Source organism: Aplidium turbinatum, chromosome 8 (genome assembly GCF_918807975.1).
Source record: "Aplidium turbinatum chromosome 8, kaAplTurb1.1, whole genome shotgun sequence".
Taxonomy (NCBI): domain Eukaryota; kingdom Metazoa; phylum Chordata; class Ascidiacea; order Aplousobranchia; family Polyclinidae; genus Aplidium; species Aplidium turbinatum.
This window is the reverse complement of record NC_137479.1, coordinates 5,420,180-5,431,936: the sequence shown is the minus strand read 5'-3', so window position 1 is coordinate 5,431,936 and position 11,757 is coordinate 5,420,180. Positions and strand designations below refer to the sequence as shown.

The 11,757-nt window shown below is 35.8% G+C and overlaps 1 protein-coding gene across 1 annotated transcript; it reads left to right on the top strand.

Moving 5' to 3' along the window:
- The first annotated feature begins 206 nt into the window (after positions 1–206).
- On the top strand, positions 207–10,067 carry LOC145775476 (complement C2-like). The gene is made up of 13 exons (XM_082586770.1): positions 207–359; positions 1,984–2,164; positions 3,108–3,296; positions 3,551–3,691; positions 4,007–4,183; positions 5,244–5,441; positions 6,847–7,035; positions 7,256–7,473; positions 7,989–8,118; positions 8,354–8,482; positions 8,764–8,840; positions 9,404–9,551; positions 9,955–10,067. The coding sequence occupies exons 1-13, from the start codon at positions 207–209 to the stop codon at positions 10,065–10,067; spliced, it is 2,043 nt and encodes a 680-aa protein (XP_082442896.1).
- Positions 10,068–11,757: the final 1,690 nt, after the last annotated feature.

Here is an 11,757-nt window from a genome sequence, read left to right as displayed (position 1 = left end):
GACGAATGGTGCAAGATACGTTGGGTCAACTTCGGCCACAACGTAGTGCCAACGGAGGAGCATTATTTTACCAACTGTCACACTACGTTGGGCCGAAGTACAATGTTTGCTGGGAAGGAATACAAGGACAAGTCGTTTTCCCTAACCAATCAGTCTGGAAAGAATGGGAAAAACACAGACGTTTATCGATGCGATTGTGCAATAAAATGATTCATGAACCAACGCTTGTGGAGAAGAGACCGGATGAAAATGATCAGTTGGAGAAGAAAACAGGAAAGAAGACAAAAAAAGATGCTCGCGAAAAAGTAATACCTGAAGAAAACCTGCCAGTAGTAACTGGGACAGTTGGAAACACAAAGGTAAAAGTTTTACGTGATTCTGGTTCTACGGGTATAATGGTGAGGAGAGGTTTGTTTAAAGAAAGTCAGGGAAAAACTGGCCATGTGATGTCGATTAATAACACTTCAATCCAAGGACCGTTAGCGAAGATATACATCGAAACTCCGTATTGTAGTGGGATTGTAAAAGCGTTATGTTTACAAAAGTTGAAAGCGTTATGTTCACAAAATTTACAAAATTACCCTAGTAAAAAAAATTGGAGTCATTTGAAATATTCCTTCAGCTTCCTCACAGCTTCTGAAAATTTCGCATTTTGCTGAAAATTTCGCATTTTTGTGGGTGGTTACATAATACATAATTGCGTTAGACATTTTGCCAACTATAAAACGTCATTGCATTTCTCTTTACAGACCTGCCCTGAGCTGTTGCGTCATTTTTTAATGAAATTGGGTTAATTTGGTAGGAAAAAGTGACGTCTTTTATTTAAATTTAGGTCACTGACGAAGTTTGTAGTTATGTAACCATAAACAAAAATGCCAAATTTTCAGCAAAATGGAAATTTTCAGAAGCTGTGAGGAAGCTGGAGAAATAATTAAAATGACTTCAATTTTCTTTTTTAGGTTAATTAGATATAACTAAACAATATTGTATCTACCCAAACTAAAAATATTTTTGAAAAAATTGCGTTTTTGACGCCATTTTTCGATTTTTGAGCCCCATGAGGAGGCTGAAGCTAATTTGTTACGAATCTCAAATTTTGTCATGAGCGTTTTCTTACTCATTGGCACCATTTTCCCACTACTCCAAGAGAATTAAAAAAAAGTTTCAAAAACGAGCCACTCTAATGACCAGGCCAGCAAAACAATCCTTGTTACATGGCGTCTGCTGACGTTTGCTTAATGCAAAAACAGACAGATTTGCTCGCTGGGAATTTTCGAATTTAAAGCATATTCACACATATTGATTTGGAAATATTCAATGCAGGTCTTGAAATACTATTGTTATATTTTATATGTAATTCGAACCATGTGAACAAATCAAATCTTCTTGAGACAAAAATAACTAACTTTTTTGGTTTGGAACTTACTTCACGCCAATGCACAAACGTGATGGTCAATAGTTGTGGCTGAATTTGTTTTGCAATTAAATTCAGCTTTTCGTGATACGTGATTTAAATACAATTTATCCATGCCTGTTTCGTTCCCGCGGGCTAATTAACAATGTGATTGAAATTCGTATTCGAATGATTGCAATGTAAAAATCTTAGGCCTGTTGTTGTTATTAGTTTCAAGGTTTTACATTAAAAGATACTAAAAACCTAATGAATAAAATAAGATACGAGGTTTTAGGTTTGATAGTTGCTTGCCTGCTAAGACTGACAGGTAAGTAACAACGGAAGAAGCTTATTTTTTCTCAAGTAGACCATGTTGCGTTATGTAGCAATCTTTTTTTTCTTTTGCTTCATGTCAAAAAATCTGGTTAGCAAGTAGCAACTTCAAAACGACTGCATCTTGTTTTATTTAGACATAATGCTGTTGTAGGCTATAAGACATGGTGCTCTTCTTGTGCTGGATAGTTACGTTTCAAACATGAGATTACTGATGCTGTTGTGTTAGGAATAAGATGTTAACCATTTTTTGATAGGGAAAATTTTTTGCAAATAATTTTTATTTAGACCAGTCTTGTCCAAGACGAAACTTAAGAGCGGCAGGAGCAGTCGGAAGACGATGTAGAAGATATTGCAGACTCCCAGGAGACGACAGATGTACAAGTGAAGAGGAATGCAAGTGTGATCATGAATGTGGACTCTCCTGCATAAACAATGGTGAGACTAAGCCACAGGTAAAGCGGATATATTAACTTAATTTAACTTTTTTTTTTCACTATTGGAGATATAAAAGCTTGTATGCAGCACATGCAGGCTACAGTAGCTACAATTGTGGCACTAAGTTTACGTAAAAATACGTAAAAGAAAAACGAAACTTTTATGATTGGGATAACTTTTTTACTGGATGTTTTGCTTGCTCAGCCTCAACATATCGTAGGCTATAATCATCATCTGTGGTGCTGGAGGCAAGTGGATCTTGAGATCAAAAGCATATCTGAGAACCATTTGGTTACATACCCTTGAAACACCTAAGAAAATCGGAAGTAAAAAGATTTTTTCTCCCAACTGCAATAGTCAACAATTAAATTATTCTTTTCATGAGATAAACGAAAACGAATCTTATTCTGTGATCAGCATAAAAGTTACTGAAGCTAAACTTTTTGTCAAAGGATAAACCATACAAAGTGTCTAATCCTTCTGTCATAAAAACAGTTTAGGTTTGGTGAAGTAAATTTTAAACAAGGAAGTTTAGTTTAGGTGGATATTTTTTCATGTTATAGACGTGACCAAAAACGTAAATTTACAAATATAGCCTATTCCAGACAAGAAATGAGCATCAAACTGCAATTACATTTTGGCGAAGTGATTTTTGGCAATCCGGTTGGGTTTAGGCACATGAGCAAAAACCTCATTTAATAAATATCTGTGAAGAATATTCCATTAAACTTAGTTGTTTCCATTTCTAAACTTTCTCATCACCCGGGTTTATTAATCGATTTTTTTAAACATAATGCTCTAGCGTACAGCATTTGAGCATCTACAAGAATAAAGAATTTTGTTTTTTCTCAATCAAAGCAGAATAAAGTTATAACTTTAAAAACAGTCATTGCATCAATATACACAAAATATTCAGTATTAAATTTCACTCACTCCAATACAGAAATCTATTGCCCAACCCCTGCCAACATTCCCAACAGTCGAGGAGTGGTCGTTCATCGTCAGTTGGCGAATGGAACTCTCGCAGTCACCACTGCCCCATACAAGCACGACGACGTCGCGGTATATCTTTGTCAACCCGGGTACAAGCGTGAAGAGCCGTCAGTGCCCCACCTCTGCCATGGTCGAAGAGGTTGGACTGGATCAACAACATGCGCATGTACGAAATAATTGTCACCATCTGTGAGCATACCCCATATGGTTGTGTAATCGAACACGCATCTTTTGAGATTGTTGGACCTTAGTGGTTTGGTCATCTTCAATTAACGTCAATGAATGTAAATTAGATTATAAAGCTGATAAATGAAAATTGTTTTTAAACTTGGGTTTATCAACACAACGTTAAACAACGTTTAATATCAAAATGATGTTCTTACACTCTAATAGTGTCTTGCGGGCCATTCAGCTTGACGGAAGTAGAGGAGAACGACTTGACGTGCGGTGATAGTTGCGTCACAGACAGCGATTGTGATTCTGCAATGAACTGTCGCTGTGATGGATTTTGTGGAAGAAGCTGCGTCGATTTAGGTTTGCCTAATCATTTTCAAATTAACAAGAATTTTATGAGCTTAGTTTGAGTTGACTTTAAAAATAACTTTTTGGATATAAGTATATAAAAAGTTTTTGTTTTGGTAGTACCTAAATGTATGATGATTACTCCATAGCATTTCCTTATACCACAATATAAATCTATGACTATGTTGCCCAATTTGATATAATCCTTCCTTTTGTTAAGTGATACTCATAATCCTCAAAATTCTTTCAATACCTAAAAAGTATTTTTATCGAGGAAATAAAGGAATTGATAAGAATATTCTAAACATCATGGCTACGTTTTAACAGATGTTGACTGCGGGGAAGCTCCTTCTGTAGATAACGCCAATATCACCTACAGAGGATCAGGTTTTGGCCAAGTAGCCACTTATGTTTGTAGAAAGGGATTTTATGTCAGATTTGGGTCAATTGTGAGGAAGTGCACAGGTGGAGGAACATGGGATGGGAGAACTATACGTTGTGGACGTAAGTACAGTAAATACAGTATGCTGCTGAAAAGTTTAATGAATTGCTAAAAAGTTAAAAAAAAATTGCTGAAAACTTCATTCTACAATACACGAAAAAAAAGTTAATCAGATCATATCCCATTTGACACCCAGTGTTGAGATCTAATTTTTTATTTTAAATTCAACTAAGTGAGCGATGAATGTTATTGGAATCATTAGGTTCACGCAACATTAAAATATTTTAAACGCATTTTTAAGGTTAAATTATTTGCTACTATCCTGTTATGAGAAAAGAGTATTCGAAAATAGTATTGAGAAAGTATGTTTGATATCTTAAATATTTTTTTCTTAAGAAAGTTGTTACACTCACTACCGAAGCTCATTTCTCACAGTTTACTCTGCACTCATAAGTTTTGTTCAGTACAAAACAAAGGGTTTGACTTTGATTCGACCCTCGTTAGTAGACAGAACAGAAGCACGAATAGTAGACAGAACAACTCATAGACAGCGCTTCAAACGCCTTTTAAGTATTCGAAACTGTCAAAATAAAGCTTCTGAAGAACCTTCTTTGGTTTAATAAGAAAAATTCGTTCAATTACAATAAACTGCTGTAGATTTTCTTGCATATCAAACAATAAAATTAATTATGATAAGGAAAAGATTTTTCATTGCTCAAAGCTGCAATACGTTTGATCTGACTCTCTTCAGGAGCTTGTCATCAGGACGACGACAAGCTTCGAGCAATCAAAAAATTTCTCCTCGCTAACTCAAATCAACTCTTCAAATAAATTAAACCGAATATCGTGTATGCTGCCGAGACCACTTACGACCGACATGAATTATAGCAGAAGGTTGTGCTTTTTAGCATTGTGAAGCTTCTCACTAAAATCTAAAAGAGGAAAAGTAAAACGTTGCTGAAAAATTCTAAACTGGGCCAAACTTTGAAGTGTTGTAGGCTCAAACCCATGATTCTGTGATTCTTAGCTACTCCACTAAGTTGCCGTCTGAGAGTGCAACAAGTTTTAACAGAAACCACCAAATGTATTTTACATGCTTCCAATTTTGTTTAAAATCTATAGGCGTAAAGTGTGGTGATCTTCAACGCACAATGGAAGCTATGGGTGGAGAAATAGTTGAAGGAAGAAAGAAGAGATACTTAGTGGGAGATCAAGTCACTTTACAATGCTCTTCGATGCATCGAATGTTGGGAGACAGTGTGAGGACTTGTCTTGAGAATGGTCAATGGAGTGGAGTGGATACAGTTTGTGACCTTCATGGTTGGTAACATTTTTAGCGGAACTTTAAACTTATATAAAATCGCGACACAGCTTACGATTTAAACATCTGATTTATTGGTTGCACAACTGGGTGGTAAGCAGGGGTGGGCAGTAGCGGGATACTTTTGTAAAGCCGCTACATTTTTGTTGGAGTAGCTGCAGTATCGGCGCTACTTTTTTATTGTCGCAATAGTGGAAAGGCTCTACATTTCTTTCAGTCGCACTCCTGCTACCCCCTACTTTCCAATTTAAAGTGAAAAAAATGACTCGTTTTCAGGGACTTTTCATGGAAATAATGCATGAAAAAAATCTAAGCAGAAATCATAAGACTATTGCTGGTAACATCAAGCCACGCTGATACCGACAAGACACCAACATTTAGTGATGGGCATTTTTGTATAGTTAAGGATTCAAATCTAAAATAGTTTATATTTCATAATAGTTTATAATATTTTTGTGAAAGAAAATGATTCAAACACCAAATAAAGTCAAGATATTGTTTGGACCACAAATTATGCCCATTTAAATGTGACATGGTTGTTTGGTTGGTTGGTTTAATAAATAATGCTGTGATAGCTGTGCTGTGTTGTGCTGTGTTCATAGCTTTCTAAATCTTTTCCTGTTAAACGTTGTCTCAATTTGATAGTGGTTTGAACTTGAAGAATGTAAATGTTTATTCTTTGAGGGTATTTGACAGATACCGTACTATCAAAATTTTAATGTCAAAAATTAAACAAAAAATGCAAAGTTTCACCAACTAAACGCAATAAAAATGCTGAGTGAAGAAATTCCAGGTAGTATAGCGCCAAATCCTGGGCAAATACACCTAACTTCTAAATAAGATTATCCGTCACTGTTCCACGGGAAAACCTCGAAACTGGCAACTGCGATGCCAATCAGCGCGTGTGCCGCTTGTGGTAACCTATTTGTAGAGTTATTCGCTACTTGTTTAATGGAGTCAACGTCTGGAGATATAAAAAATAGTTGGTTTGCTGTCTGGGTGGTTTTATTTCTTGTCGTTGTACAACAGCAAAACGACAGGGCTCATTTTTAATTTTATATCAGGTTTACGACGTCATCACATTATTAACCGACTTATTCTGACTGCGTTATGCAAAAAAGAATGTAATCGGTACCAATTTTAAACCTTGCGGTTTGCCTTGAACTGGAATCGATCTAAGATCTACCAGTACCACAGCCGAAAGCGAAACCACTTGGCCACTGAGCTGATTCAGTCCACCAGTGATAAATAACGTAAATGTGGCATAAAAAATGAATTAGGCTACATACCGAATCCTATTTTTGGATTCGATTTATTCAAATAGTTTAGGATTGAAACTCACTATTCTAAAAAACATTTTATATGTCTCAACTCATAATAAAGTTTGTTTTCTCTATGACGCAGACAATGAAACGTTTCGATGTTCTCATCCTGGCATTCCCGCCAATGGAAGAATATTTAGTCCTCGTGGATTTGCTGTTGGAAACACTGTTCAATTTATCTGCAACAGAGGATATTCACTTGTAGGAGAAAGTACACAAGAATGCCTGTATTTTCGGCAATGGAGTGGCAGCGGAGCTCCACTGTGTATCAGTAAGTGAATTCATAAATGTGCTTCTTGTTTGGCTTGTACTACAGTGCATCATGGAGTTTTGTTTGTTTTTTTCGTTGAAATTTGAACAAAAGCGTTTGCTTGTGATATGCATAGTACTTACATTATGATAACACGCATTTCAAAATTAGTTTCTCGATTGCGTGATTTTACTTTCTGTGTGCTTATAATGATCTTCATTGTGTTAATTGCAACTTTCAGATCCTCGCTACCCGGATTCGTCAAGTGACGTTTTACGTAGTTTGCGTGATAGCGCTGATGACATCAGAATCGATACACGCAGCGGTAATTTTGGGAGAATTCTTGGATCTTCAACTAAAGCCATATATGAAATATATTTTGTATTCGATATGTCACGTAAAGTTTTGGACGAAGTTTTAAGCCAATCCTTAAAAGTCGCCGAAAGTTGGCTCAAAGAGGCATGGAATATTCACTCAATTCATTTGTTTCCAACGTTTTAGTGATTTAATTTGATTAGATTTAATTTAATTAGAAACAAAACTGGTACATCATTCAGCGCATGTGTACAAAAGACAATCTGGCCACAACCTTAAGTGGATCCAATATTTTCAAGTGCATGTGTTACTTGAAGGAATAAAATATTGCTATCGCCCAGACAGCCACTTTATCTGGTCCAGATCTTTACCAGATCTGGCCCAGATACTGTGGTTGTCTGGGCGTACACTGTAGAAATTGGTATAGCAATTTGCATGCTATGATTGAGTTATGGTTTGATCTCCAAAGACATTATTTGAGATTTACTTATTTCATACACATGGCAGTTTGCTGGTACTGATTACTTCTTCATACCACAGATGAAATGTATTAGTTCATCTCTGTAGTCACTAAACTAGATTAGCAACCGCGATTTGATCAATTTCTAATATTGAATGGGCAAATACAATGTATTAATGTGAACTACTCTAATCTGCAGGTCAGTACGGAAGGCCTGACGAAATGCACAATCATATTATTTGCTTCAAAGGTGGTTGTTCACTATGAATATCTTGTGATGAATACTTCTGATGTTTTGAATACTCTCCAGAATGTTCTCATTGATCGACGTAAGCTTGTTTTTGAAACAAACCAAATGTTACACATCTCACATCTTGTGATAAATATCTCACATTGAACACTTAACTTTGTCTTCCATTTCTTCAGAGCGCCATGTTGTTTCATTAGATGAGTGAAGCTCAAAGATTTGGCTATTTTTAAATACATTTTTGAATATTAAATATGATTTGGCCTAATATTATCTAAGTAGATTTTGATACTTTAACCGTTTCTTTATATACTCAGAAAACCTTGTTAGAAATACGGGGTTTGGCAGAAATACTGAACTTGCTCTTCTACGTTTGAATTCTACTCTTGAAAAGTCTTTCTCGGAGGAAGTTAACATCAATCGTCATGTATTCTTGTTTGTGCATGGTAAGAGCTGATTCAATGTGTTTTTAAATGTTGGTATTTGTAAATTTCGGACAATCAACATTTGCACGGCGAAATATTGTGTATTGTGATGAGGACAAAAGGAATGTCGAACTTGACAATATGCTTATATCAAACGATTCGCCTTATTATCTTGATTACTTGTTGAAAATTATTAACACTTTGCGACACCCTAAGATATGCTATCCTGCACAAATGACATTTGTTTTTTGACTGAAAACTTATTTGTTTCCATGCACTACGGACACCACTACACTTTTCAGGATTCCACACTGATGGGAGTAATCCAGTTCAAGCAATGCAAAGCATTAAAAGAAGTTATGGGGAGCTCTTAAATAAGGTATAAGAAACCACACAATATAATGCTACTGTAATAAGAAAGGCTATGTCCATTAATCTCATGTTACAAAATTCTTTTGGTTCGTAAACCTTTTTGTTTGAACTGTAATGTAACCGCCACAATTTCGTTATTCGAGGGTTGAGATATACTGTATTTACCGATGTTTAGGTTACATTAACCCATGTTTGGGTTACATTGATCAATGTTTGGATTACATTGACAGTTGATTGTTTATACAAGATGAGATAAATTGTTTTGTATGTTTCCACAAGTATGTTATATTTTAGCTACTATGTGTAAGTTAAAAACGATGCTATACATTTCACGTGTTTTCTAATCTAAGCAAAAAAATAAAAAATAAAAAAAATAAAATAAAAAAAAAATAAATAAAAAAAAATAAAATAAACAATAAAAAAATAAAATAAAAATAAATAAATATGGTATTCTTATCTAAGCAATAAAAAAAAATAAATATGGTGCAATATGCAACACTAAGCCAAATTAGTTGTAGCATGTAGCATACAAGGTTTATGTTTCATGCTTGGAATCACATTATGTTTCAGGTTTTTGTGATTGCATTTGGTGATGAATTAGCGGATAGCAGGCCTTTTGACGAACTTCAAAATCTTGCTTTCCTCTTCAATAAAAGAAAAGTATTGCACAATATCAAAAATGAAGATATTGTGAGATTACTTAGAGAAGATGGAAAAAGTAAATGTAAGAAAACCATTTTAAAACTTCTTCCTAATACACCAGAAAATCGAAATCAGTGTCAAATTAAAACAAACAAAAAACCTTACTTTAACAGCTGACTTGCAATTTGGAATTTTTTATTCCTGCATTATCTACAATGAAATTCTTATTCTAGAGTGGACCAACGGTTCGAGCAGACGACCATTTTTTAATAATTTTAAACAATTGCCAGGAACTGTAAACAATGTTCTTTCAATCTCCTAACTTATTGGGTTCTTAGCATATCATTTTGTTGATTGTTTATTAGTAAGATAATCTTCCTCTTTGTCGTGTGTCACACGGCCGTAGCTCAGAGCATCATGCGAGCTCTTGCTCTATCGTTGAACTCAGCTAAATCCTGTGCAGAGCATCTTGCTTTTAGGACCAAGCATTCGAGGAGATGTTGTGTTGTTTAATCCTGTCCGCATTTACAACTTGCGCTCCCCAAGGAATACCCCCAGTGTCTCATCAACGTCTTACACCTTCCAATACTAGTTCTAAAGCGATTGCATCTTCAGTACTTCCAGGGTTCACGCTTTCCAAAAGAAATGCCTTCTGTGGGTCAGAGCTCCATATTGGCCAATGTCGACCAGGCTGCTAGCTCCTCTTGCCACAGTAGGACTCGCACATTAGCGGAAAACTTATCTTGATCCAGTGGGACAATTGAAGCAAGGAAACGTTTTTCTTGACTTTATTTGCCTACGTGCTGGGGTTTGGCCATGTACAGTAGATGATGTAGTCAGGGCCTGATCAAGGCTCACGGGGGCCCGAGGCACAGCTAAGTTTAGGGGCTCCTATTGGCAATCGCTTTCGATGCAGAGCAGGAGTGCTCAACTGTTTCTGCAAAATCGTTACACAATTTGAAATTGTTACTCAAAAATAACAAGTGTGCACACACTGGCACAACAACTTTCACTACCTACGCCTACGGTAGGCAACTAATGTAAAAAAATGGGGCCCCCAAAACCAAGGGGCTCGAGGCCTGTGCCTCGTGTGCCTCATGGTTAGTGGAGCCCTGGATGTAGTGGGTGTCGTGTGTAGTAGTATATTGATAATAATAAGCCAAAACATGACTATATCTCCTAAGTATGGGCATGGCTAGTTATCCTATCATTTTGTTGATTGTTTACTAGTATAATAATGATAGGTCATGACGACTACCTAAAGATGAGGCTGGTTTGTAACATTTTTAGATTTTGACTACGGCTACGGCCACTGTATGACTGAAATTTATAAAAATTGTTTTACTTTTTGCTGACTCGTAATGGTATATAAGTTTTTGTTGCCTTGAGGAAGCAGTAAAAAATGGTATATTTCGTAAATACGATATTATCATTACGAGTCGTAATGATAAATCGTAATGATATATAAGTTTTTGTTGCCTTGAGAAAGCAGTAAAAAAATGAAAAACGCTGACTGACATTTTATGAATCAAGTCGTCTTAGTTTTTCAAAGCCTGTTATGGTAAACCCCACTGTCACTTGAGTAAGACAGTGAAAAAAAAAATGCTAAACGTAACTTTTAGACAAATTTTATTCAGACAGTTAGTAAAGTTGGCAAAATCTTAAAAATTTAGTAGTGTGTAACCAAAACCACTGTATTTCTAGATAGCCATGATGATGAATAATCTAAAAAGTTAAGCTTACCAAAAAGTTAAGAAGTTACCGCAATAGTAGCATTAGTGGTAGTGGTGGAGGTGGTAGCAGTAGGTGTCGTGGAAATTGTGAAAGAATTGCGAAGAAAAGTTATAGAAGCCGTAAAGTATGTTTTTTGTGAAGTCGTCAAAGACGTGAGCAGTTGTTTAGAGTTTGACATAATTATTTGTTTTTCTGGTAGATGTGCTAAACCACCAGTCCCAAAACTTCTTCAATGCCAGAGTAAATTCGTAATGTTATCACTACCAGCGTCAACAGGCCGACTATTTTGCTTACTATAAATTACCACGCATAACAGCAGTAGAGTTTATTAGTCAGGTAGAACAGCAAACACGTTTATCTGTTTTTTGTTGTTATCTGTTGTCTTTTCTCAGTAACTTGTTTCAATGTAACTTGTAAAACAGTTACTTTTGACCGCTGTGCTAAATCATGCGTCAGTTCTTCAAAGATTTTGCTTAACAGTCTCAAAAGTAAAACTATTTGATTATTTAAGTGACTGCTTGGCGTCTGCAATTCCATTAAACTACGTC